Raw genomic sequence first — 20,792 nt, forward strand, 5'->3', positions numbered from 1 at the left:
GGTGGTGGTGTCCCAAGTCCAGAGTTGCTTCTCAGGCCCAGTGAGCAGGTATAGGCTGCCCTGGATGTTCTTTTATGGCCGTGGAGAAGTGCCTTCACTTACCTCTGGAGGCCAAGGACCGGTCAGGGAGGACCAGGCACCACAGAGGACACGGGCTATAATGCCAGCTACTCCCTCTCACTGGCCAGGTCAGTCTCCCCATCGGAGAGGACAGGAGACCATTCTCTAGAGACAGAAGAGGCAGCGTTCCCCATCCCCGTCCCCTGACATCACTTCCAAATGTGCTCCCTGGTCTGCATGTGCAAGAAAATGCCCAACCACAGAGAAGTGCTGTTCCCTCATCTCACCAGAGGGGACAGACACCTGAACCTGACATTCGGCCCTCAGTCAAAGCCTCATCTCACAAAGTCTACTGGACACTCCACCACATTTGGATTCCTTATTTCATTTTTTTCTGAGTCAGGATCTCATTCTTGCCCAGGCTGGAGTGCAGTAGCACAATCATAGGTAATCCTTCCACCTCAACTTCCCAAGTAGCTGGGACTACAGGCGTATGCCACCATGCCCAGCTTATTTTTTATTTTTTCATTTTTATTTTTAGAAATAAGGTCTCACTATGTTGCCCAGGCAAGTATTGGACTTCTGAGCTCAAGCAATCCTCACACCTTGGCCTCCCAGATTGCTGGGATTACAGGCGTGAGCCACTCTCCCTGGTCTAGACTCTATTCTCTTCATATGGAATGAAAATGGATGGAGAAATTAGCGGATTTTTCCAAGCTGATTTTCACAAAGCCCACGTCTAGCTGGGCTTCTCACTCCCCCTCCAGCCATGATGGGGAAGCTAGAGCAGATGTCAGCAAAAGGGTCTGTCTGACTGGGTGACACAGAGCCTGGATGTCAGGACCCTGGCACACCTTACTGCACCAACCAGGCCACACCACCCTTTCCTCCTTCCCCAAGCAACTGGGCATTTGTGGGTGGCACATTTGCCACCTTTCTCTAGAATAAAGGACAGGTGTGGCTTGGAAGCGGTGTAACAGCATCTTATCTTGGATGCTGGCAGAATGGCATGAGTCAGACCCATCACCAAGTCACGAAGGGTGGGCCCAGGCCAGCCTGAGCCACGGAAGTCCCTGGGACCCAGAGAGACTCGTGCATGCTATGTGTGTGCCCTGCAGCTGATGACACATTCAGGCTTCCAAGCATGGGACGGGGTGGGAGTCACATCAGAAGGGCAGGGGCCTCTCTCCTGAGCAAAGCAGGGTACCAGACATGCCCCTCACCCACCACTACCCACAGTTCCCTCCCATCATTCCAGACGGTGCCCGTTTCCAACTTGCAGAATGAAAACACCTGATCACGGAGGCGCATGAGGGTGGATGTGAGACTCCATCCCAAAGTCTGGAGAGGGTGGTTCTCATCCTGGGTGAGTCCCTTGCTAACGGTGGGATTTCACAATGCTAACAGATGGGACTAGCCATTCCTGACACAACCCCACTGAGCGGGGGCTGGGTCACCCCCTCTTGGAAGTAAGTGACTCCAGGAAGTTCTAGTCTTCTGGCACCAACCTGCCCTTCACTCCACATTCATGCCCCTCAGGTGTCAGGTTCATGGACAAGATCATCGCTGCCTGTCCCTGCCCTGCACACATCTTTCCGAGGCTGTGTCATGACCCTGATGGGCCAGAAGCACCCCAAGTCACTCCCCCGGGACCAAGTGGAACGGGACAAGAACTCGCTCAGGATAGAGACATATGGTCCCCTGTGGAGGACGCAGCTCTCCATCAGTGACCAGGGCCACCCGTTAGGTGTCTCCCAGGGGACCTCTGCTGGGATGGAAGGGACCCAAGGAGCACTGAGACCCAGTCCTAAGACAGTCTGGTTGCCTGGGATGACCAGCCTCCCTCGCTGCTCTCTGGGCCACGCACGAACACTTGTGTGGACAGTAAACCTGCATCAGTGAGATGCCCAAAGTCTTGTTTTCTTGGGCTTTGCCACCTCCAGATCTTGACCTCAGCTGTCAACAGAGCCTCTGTCATGTTCCCAAGTGTCCCTCTGTGGCCAAGTGAACCGGCCATCCAGGAGCCTCCAGCCATTCTCTGCAGGCCATTTGCCCCATGGCCCCCTCCACCCATGGGCAGCCCCCACAAGGGGCCGGGAGGAGCAGAGCCCCAGCCAAGCATCCTGTGGCCAGGGGTCCTCCCCAACCTAGACAGCATCTGTGATGCTCCACAGCATCTGTGCTCCCCTAGTACAGGCACTGCCTTGTCCCTCTCCCTGGTTCAGACTCTGTTCAAGGCAGGCAGAGCTTCTTGGTGCAGCCATGCACATCCCATCACCTGATGCCGTGACTGTCCATCTGCCCAGCACCCCTTCCTACTGAGTGGTCCATGGTTCTCAGTGCCACATGCATTTCGGAGTGTGTGTGTGTGTGTGTGTGTGTGTGTGCGCGCGCGCGCGTGTGCGTGCTTGAGCATCCTGAAACCCCTCCGGCCTCAGTCCTTCACTGGCTTTGAGTTCCTCTGCCTGAGGACTCATGGGTAGACAGGTGGGCTGGCCGAGGTGGAGGCCGCAGTGACTGGGGGCCTTGGGAGAAGGCGAGCAGCCCTACTTTGGCCCAATCAGCCCTGACTGTGGCCCAGTGTGACCTCTACAGAGCATGAAGAGCGTGAGGAAAGGCTGGACAGCAGCCCGTAGGACTGAAGGCAGAGGCAGCAAAAACTCGGGGGTACGAGGTTGACCAGATGACCTCTGAGGCCTAGTGTGTTTAGGATTGCTGTGGGGTCAAGTTCACATAATGAACTATTTTTATACTTAACAAAGACACCCAAGCACGGAATCCATCCTGACGACAGAAGACAAGATGTAATCAGTCACCATAGGAGTCAGTGTGCATGTGTGGGTTTGGTGGGGCCTCTGTGAAGGTCCTCTTGTCCCTGGAGCCTCCTAGGCTTGCCCAGGGCTGGAGGCAGAAGGCCCCTTAGGGCCCCTGGTCAGATGAGCTGTTCTGTGAAGGCCCAGCATGGCACCCCCAGGAGGAAGCAGAATCACAGCATAACTTGCTCTGCCCAGTCTTTTGTGTGTTTTTAAAGCCCTGAGAGGCTGATGTCTAACCTGAGAGAACATTGCTCTAATGGTGGAATTCCAGGTACTATGACTTAGAGAAGTCTCGTGGGAAGGACAGTTTCCAGCCTCTGTCACATAACATCTCCATGGGGCCTTAGACCTCATCTGGTTCAACCCTCTTGTTTTGCAGAAGAGGAGGCTGAGGGCCTGGGAGGCTAAGGCTGGCCTTTAGGTGGCAGAGCCGGGGTGCCCAGCGCCCCCAGCTCCCTCCCCAGCGCTCTCCCCACCCACCTACCCACAGGCAGCTGGCCTCTCTCTCTGCGGCCGGGCTGCTCGCCTGCCGGACACCTCTACAGCCCCACTGCCAGTCGCAGGTGCACCCAAGGGGCCAGTCGGAAGGGAGCACGTGGACTGCAGAGGTTGTTTCCCAGCCACGTGGCCGAGCCCAGCCCCAGGCAGGCAGGACCAGGCTCAGTGCGGGAAGCAGGACTGGTCAGAGCGGCCCAGACGGGGCGGCCAGGCCGACGGCCTCTGAGGAGCCTGCCTCCTGCCTCCTAATGCTCCGGGTGTTCTTCCTCCTGGCGTCACTTCTGTATTTTGGTGTTATTCTTGCTTCATTTTATCTGTTTCCTTCCAGGTCCAGCTGTAGGGGAGGCTGCCAGGCCCTAGGAACCTTTGCAATGGTTTTGTATTTCTGTAGACACCAGATATAAACATATTTATATATTTGTGTCCCTCCCCTGCTCCCCCCAGTTCCCAAGCCCGATGCACACTCTACACGCAGGCCACTCTGACCTCTGACCCCGTGTTCCATGTGGCAGGAGGGCCCCGCCCCGGGCCAGGTCCCAGGTCATGGCTGCTGGCTGTCTGTGGCGGAAGTCCTTGGTTGTTCCCCTCCCCCCTCCTCCCAGCTCTGACCATTCTGTCCGTCTCTCTCGTCTTGTCCTCAGTTTCAAAGCAGTGTCATGAAGGGCTTCCTTTCCATGCCTAAAAGGAAACAATATGCTTTGGGGGAGAGATGGGGATGGAGGGGGTTCTCGGGCAGCTTGGGGCCCTGAGTCTTTGGGCGATCAGAGGACGTCTCAGGAGTGGCTGGGATCACAGCCACCTGGGAGCCTCCCAAGCCTCGGTCACATTGGAGAGCCTGCCACCCGAGGTAGGCAGGTCAGGACCAGGCTGCGTTGGTCTGGTTTGGTGCAGACGCCAGGGCCGGCAGGGGTAGAACCGTATTGTTTCCCTTTGAGGCCAGTCCTGGTCCTCGTCCCATCCATAGTTCATGCTTTTTGATTTGCATCTTTTTTTGCATGGACATGCCGAGTAGTGATAAGCAAGGTTTTCTGTCTTTGGGGCGTCTCTGGTCAGACTCTTCTCTTTCAGACCCCGTGTCAGGCCATTAGGGTCAGGTGTGCCATTGCTGTGTTCTCTGAGTCCTAAAACGAAGGGCATGACCAAGGTGTACAGGGAGATCTAGCCCTGTGAGGAAGCGGCGCCATGGCGGCAGGGGTGGCAGATGAGGACACACTGGTCTCTGTGCCTAGGTCGGTGCAAGATGGCAGCCAGGGCGGCCGGGAAAAGCTGGAGCTCGTCCTGTCAAACCTGCAGGCAGACGTCCTGGAGTTGCTGTTGGAGTTCGTCTACACAGGCTCCCTGGTCATCGACTCGGCCAATGCCAAGACCCTGCTGGAGGCGGCCAGCAAGTTCCAGTTCCACACCTTCTGCAAAGTCTGTGTGTCCTTTCTTGGTGAGCCCGGGGGCACATGTATCCCTTGGGGGGAGTAGAGGAGGTGTGTGAGGAACTCTAAATACCAGGGGCCGAGGGGGAGGGCTGTGTGCACACCCAGCACACTCTCAGACACGGCTGGGTTTCACAAAGCTCTTTTAAGATGATGGTTTGGGGCCAGGTGCCTGTAATCACAGCACTTTGGGAGGCCACAGCAGGAGGGTCACTTGAGCCGAGGAGATCAAGATCAGCCTGGATTATACAGTGAGACCTCATCCCTCATCTCTATAAAAAAAATGTTTTAAGTTAGCTAGGCATGGTGCTGTGGGCCTGTAGTCCCAGCTACTCGGGAGACTGAGGTGGAAGGATCACCTGAGCCCAGGAGGTCGAGGCTGCGGTAAACCATGATCATGCCACTCTACAAAAAAAAAGAGAGATGATAATGTGGATAACAGCATGCAAAGGCCTTCTTTCATTGGCATGGACTGAAGAGCACTCTGTGCCACTTCCTTGTACCCACCAGGCCTTGTGAGAGCCAATGGGGCCATGGGAGCCATGAGGATGATCTGCTTGTGGGGAGAGCCCATGCCCTTGCCTCACATCAGCTCTCTGAACCTGGAACAGAGCAGCCACAGCCTTGCTTTCCCTGTAACTTATTAAGAGCTGGGTCACTCCAGGAGGGTCTGTGACCTCAAGCATGCCTGTCCTGATTATGGAAGATGCCTAAGCCTCAGTGTGATCCATGATCTTTATTGTGTGACTCCTGCCCCCAGCTCAGGCCCAACTCTGAGCCCAGCACTCACACTCCATACCTCCCAGTCTCGATCCTTCTGTCAGGGCCTGCGGGAGCAGGTGGAGGCCCTGGGAGGCAGCATGAGATGGGGAAGAGGGAAACTCAGGAGGAGGGTCAAAGGCTCCAGGGACACAGGAAGTAGACTTCTGGGGACTCTGGATGCTGGAGGCAGGGTCCCCAGGTCATGGGCTCAGAGAGGGATCCAGTGTGACAGTGACAAGAACAGGTAGTGACCACGCCCAAGGCCCTTGGGTCAGTGGTCCTGCACTCTTGCCCCCAGAGAAGCAGCTGACGGCCAGCAACTGCCTGGGGGTGCTGGCCATGGCCGAGGCCATGCAATGCAGCGAGCTCTACCACATGGCCAAGGCCTTCGCACTGCAGATCTTCCCCGAGGTGGCAGCCCAGGAGGAGATCCTCAGCATCTCCAAGGATGACTTCATCGCCTATGTCTCCAACGACAGCCTCAACACCAAGGCCGAGGAGCTGGTGTACGAGACAGTCATCAAGTGGATCAAGAAGGACCCTGCGTCACGTGCACAGGTAGGACCCGTCCCGCTCCTTCCCATGGGGTTTGGGGGCACCCTGAGGTGATGGGGTCTGCAGCAAGGATGAAGGAAGCTGAAGGAGGCTGGTCCTACCCCCCCCACCCCCCGCCGCCGGCCAGGGCAGCAGCAGAGCGATGAAGGGAGGGCATAGCAATGAGAGGTCAGTCATTAGAGGATTCCTGAGGGCTGACATTTCACCCTACAGGAGACCCAAGCCACAGGGAGGCCAAGACTCAATAGACCACAGAGCCTGGGGTGGGCGGTACCAGGGCCCTGCAAGGAGAAGTGGGTGCCTGAGTCAGGGTGCTCTGGGGTTCCTGGGAGCACAGACCCAGCAGGGGAGCTGTCCGTGCTCGGTTGTTAAGGGAATGGAGAGCACCTGATGGACCAATAGGAATCCACGCTGGAGATGAAATCCACGTGATGGGAGGGAGCATGAGGCCCTCGGAGGGGACAGTATTGGATGAACAGAGGATACAGAGATGGCTCCCCACCCTGGACTCAGCCACTGAGCCCAGGAGAAAGGGATCCTTGGATTGATCAGGTGTTGGGGGATGGGGACAAGATTTCTTTTCAAAGGAAAGAAGTTAGTTGGGGCAGCCAGTAACAGTGATGGCCACAATTCACCATGCTTCCCAAACACCAGAACTTTCTCCCGAGCACCAGACCTCTCTCCATGATCGCTCACTGGACCTTTCCAGAAGAAGGTCCCCCACATCCATCTAGTTCATCAAGCCCAGACTACACTTCCTCCTGTGTTCCATATTTCAGCCCTGTCTGATACCCGAGACAGAAACCTGGGTTCCTCCCACATCTCCCACCTCCATTTGGCCTCACAGGGCTCATTCCTGCCTCCTCACTCTCCCTGAAGGTGGACGGGTTTCCTCTGCCCCTCATTCAGACCTCCCTCATCTCACAGGATCATGGCAATTGCCTCATCTCCTAAGTGGTCCCTGTCTTGTCTTGCTCCCTTCAAATCCATTTCTACCCTCCAACCTGATTGGTCTTTCTAAAGAGCAAAGTGGATCACCTGATTCCTCAGTTCAAACTCCTCGTCAGTTCCCTCATCATCACAGCCCAGAAGCAGCACGGTTCTTGCTGAGCATGGGCCCTGTCCTCTGCTCACCTCTTCACTTTCATTTCTCCTTGTCACCTCCAATAAGAAGAAATCCCATGTCATTCCCCAAGCACACCACTCTCTTCCACTCTTGATGCCTCTGTGCAGGCTTTGAACGTCCACCCTCCTTTCCACTTTGTGCCTGCCTGAAACCTGCTGATCCTTGCCTACACAGCTCGAATGCCATGCCCTCTGTGAAGCCTCTTTCTCCTGCGCCCACCACAGCCCCAAACTAGAGCTCCCCTCCTGCCCCCCCATGCCTTGTAGGTAAGAACCCTCCCCCGTCCACCATTAAACTGTGTGTACCTTGAGGTCAGAGACTAGGTCCCATAAGGAGCTTGATGCCCGGCCCACAGGGTGGCCAGCGATTCACTGGATGAAGCACCTGAGGAATAACGATCCAACAGGAGAGGAGGGGAGGGGAGAGTCAGCCTGGGGAATCCTTCCCAGTGGGAGGGGCCGGGGCCAGTCCGAGGCCCCAGGACACCACTGAAGGAGTTGTCGGTGCCGGGAAAATGCAGGCCTCCACAGTAGGGACTTGGAATCTCAACAACCGCCATCTCCTTGAAGCCTTTCTGGGCCCTGCCTGCAGTACCCAGGTCCCCACAGCTCTCTGAGGCTTATACCCTCCTCATTTCAGGCCCCCAGCAGCCTGGTGCGCCCGCAGCAGGAGGCACAGCCTGGGTGGAGCGCAGGAATAAGATGCTGCAGGGATGAACAGGGGTCCCCCAGGTTCCCCTCTTCTTTCCCTCTCAAGACTGCACCCGGGGGGCGGCTCCTCCTCTAGTCTCAGCAGCTCGTGTCTCCTCTGCCCCGCAGTATGCTCCGGAGCTCCTAGCGGTTGTCCGCCTCCCCTTCATCCACCCCAGCTACCTGCTCAATGTGGTCGACAACGAGGAGCTGATCAAGTCGTCGGAAGCCTGTCGGGACCTGGTCAACGAGGCGAAACGCTACCACATGCTGCCCCACGCCCGCCAGGAGATGCAGACGCCCCGAACCCGGCCCCGCCTCTCTGCAGGTAGCGAGGGCCAAGCTCCCCAGATGCAGTGCCTTGGGGTCAGCCTGACTCTGGGTGGTCCCCCAGAGAGGCGCCAGGCGCAGATGCTGACAGTGTTGGGGTGTGTCCGAAGGGTGCCCATCCGTGTCCCCACAGGTGTGGCCGAGGTCATCGTTTTGGTTGGGGGCCGTCAGATGGTGGGGATGACCCAGCGCTCACTGGTGGCCGTCACCTGCTGGAACCCGCAGAACAACAAGTGGTACCCCTTGGCCTCGCTGCCTTTCTATGACCGCGAGTTCTTCAGTGTAGTGAGTGCCGGGGACAACATCTACCTCTCAGGTGAGGCCCCTCAGGGCTGGGGTGGGGACTGGGTACGGGCTTCCCAAGGGGACTGCTCCCCACATGCCAGGGCTGAGGAAGACCGTGGCCAACCTCGGACCACTCCTCACCCCCTGCCTGCTCTCTGTACCTCCCCATGCTGCCTCCAGGTGGGATGGAATCAGGGGTGACGCTGGCTGATGTCTGGTGCTACATGTCTCTGCTTGATAACTGGAACCTCGTCTCCAGAATGACGGTCCCCCGCTGTCGGCACAACAGCCTTGTCTATGATGGGAAGATTTACACCCTCGGGGGACTCGGTGTGGCAGGCAACGTGGACCACGTGGAGAGGTAATGAGGCCACAGTCACAACGGGGGTATCCTCTTAGGCTCACCAAGAGCTAAAATCACATCACTACGCCTCTCCAACCAATGGCATAGACCAGAGACTGGACCATTCATGAGGCAGTAGTGAGAGGGGACCATAGGGTGTGAGTTAGGAGCAGACAGGATGAGGATGCTACAGACTTCCCCAGTCCTTGAGATGGAGCAGTCCTGCCCTGACATCCCACATAGGTGTCAGACAAGCTGGAGGCCCAACATCCAGTTGCAGAAGACACAGGATGAGCACAACTACACTAACCAGGCAGTCAGGGAACATACTGGACTGTGCATACCAGCCCAGAGACTTGCTGGGATTTAGGGCAAACCTGGAACCAGTGGCCAAAATATGGGCCCTGCTGGTGGCAGTGCCTCCATGTCCCTGCCAAGCAGGGGGTTAAACACCAGGATGTTCCCTTCCTCCCTCCATCCATACGTCAGGAAATCTGTTCATAATGCAGGGAAGGGTCGCTGCACGCAAACCAAGAACTTAGGGGGATAGTCTGGACAACCCTCTAGAATTCTCCAGAAGAAAAAAAATAAGCCACAGGGTCCAAGAACCATGTGTGTTAGTCCACCCTCTGCTGGGAGTCCTAGGCTGGCTTCCTCCCGAGACCGTGCAGGGCCAGATACAGGCATGAGATACAGGGGCTGAAGGAAGTGCTTTCTGGGTGGGAATACTCAGTCTTTTTCCTTTGAGCCCGGGAGACTGTTCTTACAGAGGACAGACACCTAGGGAAAGAGGTCCAGAAACTTCTTGAGTCAGCAGAACAGGAGGCTTAGTCCCACTTTTGGAAAAGCTAGTGCCCCAGGGGGTGACCAATTAGGCTGACCTGGCCCCAAAGTCCAACCCAGGAGGCCTTTCTTCCCATGCCCTTCTTCCCACGCCCTTCCTGCACCCGAGTCCACCATCCTGTCCATCATCGGCTGCCGCTAGAAAGCTCATCTTCCCGTGTGACATCTCTTTGCCTATGAAGCCACACATACCCCTCAATTTGTATTTTTTTTTCCCCCTTGGTGGCTAATTGGACACTTGACAAATGTTACAGCAAGGATGGTTTCAGAGTGAGACAGGCTCTGAATGTTCATTGTGGGCTTTTAACTCCCCCAAGTGGAGCCCAGAGATGGCTCAGTTACAACGTTTAATTGTCATATTGATCTGGCGATCATGGGGAATCCCCGTGTGATCATGAGGACATGAATGCTGTCCCTGGGGCTGGGTCAGCCCCGGTGCTGGTGGCCTTCATTGTGACCTACTGCCCTGCTGTGCATGCCCCAAGCATTCTGGAAGCACCAGTTTCCAATCATTTGTCATCCAATAATAAACACATGAAAAAGGAGACATTTTCTATGTAGGAGTAAACTGAGCTAGATTTGTCATCCTGTCTCGCTTTTGTCAGCTATTTTTAATCTCCTAAGACGCTGATTACTCATTTTGCAAACTTATACTTGTTGATAAATACAGCGATTTGTTCAAGCCTCAGATGCACCAACTAAGAGGCAGAGACAAGCGCCGCTCCTCCGGGGTCCTGGGGTAGTTCTCCAAGGCTCAGGGGTGGCCTGTGTTGGCCTTTCCTGGAGGGCTAAGCCTTCCTTCTGGCTGTGAAATGCCAGTGCGGACACAGCATAAGCAAGGCCACTCTGGGAACACCAGCAGATGGAGGAACAGTCCAGGACTACCAGGTGACCCATGGGTCCCTGAGCCCTTCCTCAACCCACCAGGATCTGTCCCTGTAGGGACAGGATACTAGCTTGAAGATCCCTGAGTAGTGTGCGTGCAAGTAGGGTGGAGGGTGCACAGCGAGAGATGCCCACTGTTTGCGGAGGAGCAAAGCTTGAGCCTCATTTCTGTGCCACACGGTGGCAATGATGAGAATTCAGGGTGACAGGAAGGTCAGGGTAATGGGGACAGACATGAGGATGCTTTGTTCCCCAGGAAGCACTAACGGTACAAATGGCTATTATGTTGATAATGAACGAGATATAGGGTACATTGTAATTATATTACATTATGGTATGACAGGAATAGAGCAAGATTATATAATTATAGATTGAAACAACAGCGCAATAGACAAACCTGTATTATATCATTATATACATAACTGGGCCTAATATTTAATAGCAATATATTGCAGTGGCTGTGGTTACTGGATAAATGATAGCAGAGTGCCTCACTTGGCAGGGTCATTTGCATGTCATTAGCATATCCTTCTCAAGCAGGAAGCTGACAGATTGAGCTGACGGGAGGGCTGGTGGCTTGGCAATCAGCCACCTGGAATAACAAGCTCTCAGGAAATTCGCATTTGGTGCAATGTGCCATCATACTGAAAGACTGAGGACTAACAGCCACATAATCTTCCACCGTCTCCCAGCTCCTTCCACAGGAGCTCTTTGGCTCTCTGCCATATTGGCTTAAAAAACAGATATCTGAACTTCTGACACTGTCCAAAAAGACACTTACTCCACTGCAGATAAGCCACATATCACTGGTCTGGGGCTTAATTGAATCAGCCCTGCTGCTGCCCTTCAAGATGCTCCAGCCTCTTCTCAAATCTAAGCATAGAACTGGACGTCACATAGCCCTTGCTGGGAACCCTTCCAGGCTAAGGAAGAAAGGTGTGCTCCTCAGGAAAGGTGCAGCCCAGCTCTAGGTTCAGGCACACATGGGATGATGAACAACATGGTGAGTAGCTGTGTCACCTGCTGGGCAGTCCAGAGTAAGAGCTGGGCCACCTGGTGTTAGAAAAGAGCATCCCCTAAGGAATATGACAGAAATGCTGAGGACTGAGATCCACCTGCCCCATGAAGGAAGACTTCAGAGATACCAGTCCCCTAGCCAGACTGCTGAACCCCAAGTCACTCTTCCCTGCAGCTGCTTTCTGCTGCCCTCTTTCCCCTGTCTTGTCTGGAATATGTGTTCCATCACTTCTCCATCCTCTTGCTTTGCTGCTTCATCCTGCACTACACACCCAGCAGATCTATTCAACCCAACTCTGCCTTCTCCACACCCAGCCCTGGGGTCTGAATGCTGATGGAGGAACCCCATCTCACTACACATCAACCCCGACGACACCCTGAAGACCTCCATCCTCTACGGGGTCCCTTGTGCTACAAGGCAATTGTTTTGGGTTTCCTGTGTCAGCAGTTTCCCCCACTCTCAAGAGTAGGTCTTTCTCATCTTTACCTCTCTTCTCAAAGCTCTGACCCCATAGACTCCCCCACTGCTTTCACCAACTCTGACTGACTTCTGCTTCACAGAGAAAATGCAATGCAAGAACTGTTGACCAAGTGTGGTGTCTTATGCCTGTAATCCCAGCTCTTCAGGAGGTTGGGTGGGAGGATTGCTTGAGCCTAGGAGTCTGAGACCAGCCTAGGCAATATAGTGACACCTTGTCTCTATAAAAAAATTAGCTGGGTATGGTGGTATGCACCTGTAATCCTAGCTACTTGGGAGGCTGAGGCAGGAGGATCACTTGAGCCCAGGAGTTCGAGACTTTGGTGAGCTCTGATCATGCCACTGCACTCCAGCCTGGGTGACAGAGTGAGACCCCAAATCAAAAAAAAAAAAAAAAAATTAAAAATTTCAGAAACTCTGCAAGCTAATTGTCAACCATAGCTATATATTAAAAATTAAAGTATATACACATACGATTAAATATATTTAAAAAAACAAAGGTAATCCATATTCAAAACTCATCACTTCCTAATTTCACTAAATTTTACTATTGTCTTGACTCTTGAGGTAATATATACCTCTTGTACCTACATACAGAGGTGATTCCAGATAATGGCACCACAGCACACCTCTTTCCAACTCCATGTTCAGCAACAGCCTGTTGGTAGCTTGAAATCAGCCAGGCGGGAAGTTTTATATCCCAGAAATCAACAAATGTTACAAACCAGGACTTTTACCCTGAAGAACTGGTTGTTGAACATTTAGCAGCATTCCACTGACAAAACCCCTAAGTTCCAGATTCCTTTCTGGATACTTCCTTCTCTGCCTCACAGCTAAGTTTCTTCCGAGAGAAGTCTATGCCTGCTGTATAGACACCAACCACCATCACCAATACTTTTGCATCTCCCATTCCTGTTAAAGCGCCCTTGACCACAAGAGCACCAGTGGCCTGTTGGATACTCCTTGGCCTCTCTTCATGTCCTCCACCCTGGAGGCCCTTTGTCTTCTGTGGCACAGCCACCAACTGCCCCTGAGGGCTTCTCTCAGCTCTCCTCTTAAGGGCCACATGTCCCTACAGTTTGTCTTCAGCCCCGGGCTCACTGCACACTGTCCCCAGTGCACTCCTGAGCTTCGGTGTCCATCTTTATGCTGCGATCCCAGAGCTGAATACTTCATCTATATCCCACTGCACAGCCCCAGTCTGCTGCCCACAAATACTTCAAAATCCCTCTGAATGAAACTAAAATCACCCTCCTCCCCCAAGCCTAGTTCTCTGGCCACCAACAGTATCCACACCATCCTCAGCAGCTCTAGCTCCCTGGCTCCAGCATCCTGTTAATGAGCACAGCATATCCACTCCCCGCTCCTCTGTCCTCATATCCTCATCTTCTTATCATTCCTTGGTCCTGAGAAGCCATCGTTGCTTCCCACTAAGCTTCCTGTAACAGATAATCTAACTAACTAGTCTTTCTGCTTCCAACCTCCTCACACCAGTGTTCTCCAGCCTACAGACACACTGATCTCTCTAGGGTCCAAATTTGATCATGCTATTTCCCTGCTTAAAACCAGCAGGACTAAAACCCAAATCCCTCAGCTTGGCTCCCAGGACCTTTCTAAATACCCCTACCCCCAGCCATCGTAAGTTGAAAATATTGTAAATTGGAAACGTATTGAATACACTTAACCTGGGAAACAGCAAAGCTCAGCCTAGCCTGCCTTGAACGTGCTCAACAATAGCCTACTGCTGGACAAAATCATCTCGCACAAAGCCTATTTTATAATAAAGTACCAAATCTCACATGTGATGTATTGAATACTATACATTATGTTGAAATAGTGACAGTTCCCCACCATCATAAAGTCAAAAAATTGTAAGTGGAACCATCATAAGTCAGAGACTCTCTGTACTCTAAAGTCTCCAAAATGCCACCTTTGCCATGCCCTTCACCTGCAAAGCTTTCCTGTGGCCCACCCACTCCTGCTCCCCATTCATCTAGCCAGTAGCTTATTCAACCTTTAAGACTAGCCCACCTCTCAGCTCCTCCAGGAAGCCCACCTCAATAGGTCTATCAGAGCAGGCTGGGTGCCCCCTGCTAGGTACACCTTGGGTTTCTCACCATCGTGCTACTTATCATCCTGCACTGCAATTGTTTTTGTGTGTTTTATTCGGTTGTCTTCCCCCACTAAGCCATAAGTTCCTCAAGGGCAAGAATGGTGGTGAATTCACCTGTTTGCCCAGTTTCCAGCGCAGAGCCTGGGTACATGCAGATGCTTGGTTCATGACTGCCTGATGGAAGGGTAGGACTGAGCTGGAGAGAGAGGGCTGAGGGGGCCTAGAGCATGGGAGGACCAGGTACACAAAGGTACAAAAACAGGAATCCTCGCAGAATCGCAACAGGCAGAAAGAGCCCCACTGAGGTCCAAGAGGAAGGCTGAGAGGGCTAGTCTGGACCAGCCTCTAGGAGTGGCACATCCCAGTGCCCCAGCTGAGTGATTGCAGGCTATGCCGTGATGCCAGGGGCAAGGAGCAGATGATGGTGCTCTCCAAATGTCTGCTGCCTTTGGTGGTGGCCTCTGCACAAGGCCCACTTTGACCCTGGGCTCTTCTTCTCTCCTGCAGGTACGACACCATCACCAACCAATGGGAGGCAGTGGCCCCTCTGCCCAAGGCTGTGCACTCTGCGGCAGCCACGGTGTGTGGTGGCAAGATCTATGTGTTTGGCGGGGTGAACGAGGCCGGCCGAGCTGCAGGCGTCCTGCAGTCCTACGTGCCGCAGACCAACACGTGGAGCTTCATCGAGTCCCCAATGATTGGTGAGAACCAGCCGTCTCCTCAGCCTGGGGCCAGGGTGGCACTCCCACTCATTGGTTTAGTCAGTACCCCATGCCCAGAAGTCAGGCTAAGCCCAAGAGCTCTGCAGACCCACCCAGGTCTGGGGGCAGTGAGGGGGGCAGGATAGTCTCAGAGGCCCCAGGCCAGGTACCTGGAGAGGGGAAGTGAGTCAAGGCTCCCAGTACCCCCCAGTCCCAGGCCTGTCCTCAGGCCATCAGTGACTTCTCGGTGGCTTTTCCAGCTCCCTTCCCTGGAGGGCTTGCTGGGAAAGAAAAAGGGAGGAAAGGCCAAGACAAGATGCCTTGACCCGCCTGCTCTGCTCTCCTCACAGACAACAAGTACGCCCCGGCTGTCACCCTCAATGGCTTCGTTTTCATCTTGGGTGGGGCTTATGCCAGAGCTACCACCATCTACGACCCTGAGAAAGGAAACATCAAGGCGGGCCCAAACATGAACCACTCCCGCCAGTTCTGCAGGTGAGGGCTTGCCACACCTCTGCCAAGGCAGGGAAGGGAGAGGGAGGGACAGCAGGAGGGGCGTGACCACCATGATTCACCACCATTCGAAGACCAAGGCAATTTCCAAGCCTAGCGCAATGGCCCTCCTGTCCTGCCACAGGAATGGGTGTTGAGCCCCGGGCAGTGCGGAGTGCCGAGGGCAGTCCATACAGCCTCAGGCCCAGAAGCCCAACCCTGGGGCTCCAGCTGACCCCATCCCCAGAGGAAATGAAGTGTTTCCTAAAGACCTTAAGGCCACCTACTTTCAGGGAGACGGGAGGCCAGACTCCCCACCCCATCACAGACAGAAGGCAGTGCCAGGGCAGAGCTATGCAATGCCCTACAAGGACAAGTGGCTTCTTGGGGGAATGCGCTGATCACACACATGACCCTGATGGCACCTGGGCGCTGTCTGGGCAAAAGCACACACCAACCTGCCCCTGCAGGAAGAGACAGTAGAAGGCAGAGCGTGGCTTGGTCCCCACACTGCCTGGCCCTCTGACAGTGAGACACCAGTCCCTGCTCTTCCAGTTCCTTCCTTTTCTGGACTAAGAGGAACAAGGAATAAGAAAGGGCCCCAGAAAGCCTCTTATCAGCACTTCCATAGCAGATCCTTCCTGGAGACATCTTGTAACTGTGTAGAGGTCATCATTGAATCCTCTGTGAGTAGCAGGAAGCACTCACTGAGAACCCACCGTTAGTGCAGCAGGGCTAGGTGAGATATAACCTACTACCTGCGTGTCAGTGACCTAGGACACATAACTTTCCCTCTCGGGTGAAGTTCCACCTGCAAAACAGGTGGTTGGACCAGATAACTGCTAAACTCCTATTAGGACCACGATTTTACAGTTCTTATGCCAGGTGCAGTGGCTCACACCTATAATCCCAGCACTATGGGAGGCCAAGGCAGGTGGATTGCTTGAGCCCAGGAGATCAAGACCAGCCCGGGCAACATAGCAAGTCCTTGTTGCTACAAAAAATCAAAAACTTAGCCTGGCATGGTGGTGTGTGCCTGTAGTCCCAGGGATTTGGGAGGCTGAGGCAGAAGGATCACCTGAGCCCAGGAGGTCAAGGTTGTAGTGAGCCATGATTATGCCACTACATTTCAACCTGGGTGACAGAATGAGACCCTGATTCAAAAATAAATAAATAAGATTCTACAATTCTCATACCGTACTTCCAAGTCACATAGTCTGACGGTGGCCGTGTGCATAGCACAGTCTGACTATCCTGTCCATACGGACAACTGGAGCATTGAGCCTCACTTGGAAGAAGGCCCGCACCTCATCTGAGACTAGAGTGGATGGGAAACATAGTGCCAGAGGGAGGATTTAAACTGGGTCTTGCAAGAGAAGTAGAGAGTAGGTGCACCACAAAAGGAAAAACATGAGGGCCCCAGATGGCATGGAACTATTCAAGAGAGAAGGCTGGACGCTTCCACGTCGGGTAAGAAGTCGAGACTCACATGTCCTGTTCAGGCATTTCAGAAGTGGGTGGGGCCTTTAAAAAGCTGCGTTCAATTTTAGGGGATAGCCAAGAAGAAATGGCCGCTAGCTGAGACAAAAGAGGTCAGGGCCAGAGAAGAGGCAGCTGAAATGCATTTGGGGTTGATGGCAGAGAGGGGCTAGATGCTGAGCTCTCAGGACAGCAAGAGTTGACTGAGACACAGGACCAAGCCACTAAGTGTCACACAGGAAAGGGGACTGGCCCAGCCACCCGTCACCTTGCAGGGAGCACGCCTGGACCTTGCAGTCCTGGGAGAATGCGAGCACCGTGGGGGGCAGAACTCCCAGCCAAGCGGCTGACATTCAATTCCAGTTTCGCTCCTCATTATACGCCCTCCTGTCATTCTTGTGAGTCATGTTCCCGATTTGATTTGAGCAGCAGGAAGGCTGTGGGTGCCACACAGAAAAGATGCTCGCTGAAGCCTCAGTGTCCCGAGCCGGGCACCTGTGCACAGAGACGGGTACCCTCCCAGCCGTGTTTGAGGAGTCCCAGGGGGCCGAGAGGGAGGCTTGGTGTAAACGAGCGCCCCCTGCAGGTCGCAGGGTAGCATAGCACGGTGTCCTGCTGGGCCCTGGGGAAAAAAGGGTTTTTCTTACGCTGGCCGAGGTCAGAGGTCAGAGAAGAGCAGTGAGATTCCATGTGACGTCTGCAAAAGTGCAACAGGACGCGGTGTTGAGGGTCTATCTCTAGGTCCGAGTTGGAAGAGAAGCGCCTAACCTCCTTCCCGCTTTCCCTCCGACAGCGCCGTGGTGCTGGACGGCAAGATTTATGCAACAGGCGGCATCGTCAGCAGCGAGGGGCCCGCCCTGGGCAACATGGAAGCCTACGAGCCCACCACCAACACATGGACCCTCCTACCCCACATGCCCTGCCCCGTGTTCAGACACGGCTGCGTCGTGATAAAGAAATATATTCAAAGCGGCTGACAGCGGCAGAAAGCCCACGACAAGACTGTGGACGAGTCTGGTGAGGCAAAGGCTACACAGTGATACTTTTTCAGCGACACCAAGAAGAGGCCAACAAAACACAAGCAAGGAACTCACTGCGCTAAACATTTTGAGTATTCTCTACATTGAATGTAGAAAATCATCCTCGCCTTTGGGTGACACGGGGACACAGCGCTCCGAGCAGCCGGAACCCCGACCATGCCCCGCGGGGGCTGGCTGGCTCCCGCCGAGGCGCTTGCTCTGAACGGGGGCGCTCGCTCTGCCCGGTGCAATAGAGTTTCACATATTTTTCGACTGGGAGAGAGAGGCTGTTTTTTCCTTCCTGCAGAGCAAGCTTGATCCCTAAACCCACCATAGATCAGTTATCCTACGACAGTATTAGGCATCAGGCTCTCTTGGAATAAGATCAAAGTGTCCTTATCACTTTGATTCCTACTTTTGTTTTTTAACCAATCTACACTTTCAGTGGCTGACAGAAAACAAGGGACAATACTGTGTATCACGAGGCCTAGGAGGCTGCTGGTCCCCGTCGGGACCGAAAGAGAAGTCCAGCCGCCCAAGCAGAGCCAGATGTGGCAGCCATGGGACAGCTGGGGACAGGGGCGGGCTGTCTGTCCTTCATCGGTTTTTCTACCATGTTTTTGCTGGAGAAGGACACAGTGATTGCGCTAGCTTTCTCTTACTCGATATGAATTATTTAGATTTCCGAGGCATTTTCTTGATAAACAAAAGGCTATTTTTAAGTACTGAGAGAAGGAGGCGGCCACAAGAGAGAATGTTGTGGGAATTCCCATAGCTCTTTGTAGGTAGTGCCAGAAGGGGGCATTTGCTCCCATTTTTCTATGTGCAGAATAGAGGATCTCTCCTGGGGTGGGCAATGCCCTCATTTTATTTTTACAAAAAGTAACTCCCAGACAGCCCCATAAAAGCTGTGCCTCGTGGAGGCGTCATCCAAGGAAGAAGAATCTGCTCTAGAAAGAAGCCAGTCCTGGCTCAGGACACCGCTCCAGCCCCCTCCATGAGGTAAAGCTGAGGCCCCAGGCCAAGGGGGAAGGGAAGGAGGGAGAATAAATGTCTACAAAGCACAGGAGACTATTTTTGATATTTATAGCTATATATTAAGGCACCTGCCACAAGAGCTCTCAGGATGGGGACAGCCTTCTTAGATGGGCCATGGCAGCCAAGGCCGGCGGGGCGTGAGCAGAGATACGAACCTAAGAAAAGGGAAGCCAGGAGGGAGGTCACACCGTGGCTCAAAAGGGAAAAGGCCTTCCCACTCATTCTTAGCCCCTCAAACCTCACACGGTCATCAGTTTCCATTCCAGGGCAGGAAGAATGCCACCGCCACTGCGCTGTTGAGTTGAAGTTGGTACCAAATACACATTTACCACTTTTATATCCGGGAAGTCAACCTGCCATCGTTTCATGATAACAACCATTTATAAGGAGAAAAAGACAGACATACTTTCCATCTTTCAGTATTTGATGACACAAAATTCCAGTTCTAACGTTGGGCATCAACTTCTAGCACTACAAATGTGGCTCCCACTTGGACAAGATACCGAGCTTCGTTATGCAGTTTTTAATATTATTTATTATTTTAAAAAGTAATAAGCACAAAACTACATACATTGTATGTCATTTAAAGTATTTATGTCAAACAGGGTGCAAGTGTGAACCCAAGGACTGGAGCACAAATTCCTAACTGCCTGGGGCAGGGCTAATGTTAGCATTGGTGTGCATCTGCCTCCAAAGGAGGTCAGCGAGACTCAACACAGATGACATTGAAATTCCGTTTCTCTCCTCATCTATCACACTGGAGCAAAACTGGCTATTTCTGTGAATGATACAAAACAGGGTTCTCTGTAATGGTATTGTACATAGTATATGTTTATTGTTAAGTTCTTGTTATATTATAATAAATATATTTATAGATCTAGACTCGGAAGCCAATGTGATGTCTTTGAGTGTCGTCATCCTGCCGCAGTGATGCGAATCCCCTGTTCTACCCCCTCACATAGCTGTCTGGGTTCCCTTGTAGACTTTAGTGCGGATTTTGATGATTAGAAAGGATGGGACTCCTTAGCAACGGCACGTATAGAGTTGAAAAGGAAGTCAAGAAGAAAGGGCAATGGAAGAGCAAAGTTGAAAAGGACTTGCAAACACCCTAGAATTGACTCTGGGGATCTCCCTTTAGTCTGAGTGCTCTTCTTATTATGCCTATGCAACGGAAAGCTTCAAAGGTAGCTTCTCATTGGTATCATTCCTGTGCCTGGGACCCCTCCCTTTTTTTTGGAGTGTGTCAGAGTCACATGGCAACTCTAACTTATTACCCTTAGAAGAGACACAGCACACTTACTCCAGGAAGGACAAGGTGTGATTTCTATCCTAACATCCAGTTAGGTTGGCCTCCCTGCCTCTTTCAGTCATACCTGAGGCTGTTCTCTAACATGGGACATAGACCCACTTTGCTATGTGAAGGACATTCACGCAAGGATCCCTAAGGTGAAAATGTAGGACGCCAGATGGGATTGCTCAGCCTCTGGCAGGGAAAGGAATTTCAATGGAACAGATTAGTAGAAGAAGGAAGGTTCACAATGACCAGCATTGTCATCCATGTAGGAGCCTCACACCCTTCATCACAAGACCTAGTGTCTCCTCACCAAAAAAAAAAAAACAACAACCTGAAGAAGGTGGGTGGGGGTGGGGGGGTAGGTAAGAGTTGAGATCGGGAGATCCTCAGAAAACTCCACTGGCTGAGTCCTTACAATGGTGGATCATACACTTGTACATTTCCGATGATAGCTTTAGAACATCGGACTTAGAGGAAAGGGTGGAGAAGTTCTAGAAGATGGTAAGCCTGAAGAGCTGAAATTATAACCTGTAACTAAAACCAAC

The 20,792-nt window shown here is 53.1% G+C and overlaps 1 protein-coding gene across 2 annotated transcripts in view; it reads left to right on the forward strand.

The window, feature by feature from the left end:
- The window catches only part of KLHL29 (kelch like family member 29), a 232,672-nt gene extending 212,837 nt beyond the window's left edge, over positions 1-19,835 (forward strand). The window contains exons 6-13 of one of the 2 annotated variants that reach the window (XM_008065332.2): positions 4,604-4,806; positions 5,859-6,118; positions 8,060-8,258; positions 8,394-8,576; positions 8,726-8,906; positions 14,732-14,925; positions 15,276-15,420; positions 17,690-19,835. In XM_008065332.2, the coding sequence (XP_008063523.1) occupies positions 4,604-4,806; positions 5,859-6,118; positions 8,060-8,258; positions 8,394-8,576; positions 8,726-8,906; positions 14,732-14,925; positions 15,276-15,420; positions 17,690-17,873 (1,549 nt within the window). In that variant the 3' untranslated portion in view covers positions 17,874-19,835. The remainder of the gene's footprint in view (positions 1-4,603; positions 4,807-5,858; positions 6,119-8,059; positions 8,259-8,393; positions 8,577-8,725; positions 8,907-14,731; positions 14,926-15,275; positions 15,421-17,689) is intronic. The other variant, XM_021716174.1, reaches the window with a different exon arrangement.
- The last annotated feature ends 957 nt before the right edge of the window (positions 19,836-20,792 follow it).

The sequence above is a fragment of the Carlito syrichta genome, unplaced genomic scaffold (assembly GCF_000164805.1).
Source record: "Carlito syrichta isolate Samal-C Ts95f unplaced genomic scaffold, Tarsius_syrichta-2.0.1 Scaffold308235, whole genome shotgun sequence".
NCBI lineage: Eukaryota > Metazoa > Chordata > Mammalia > Primates > Tarsiidae > Carlito > Carlito syrichta.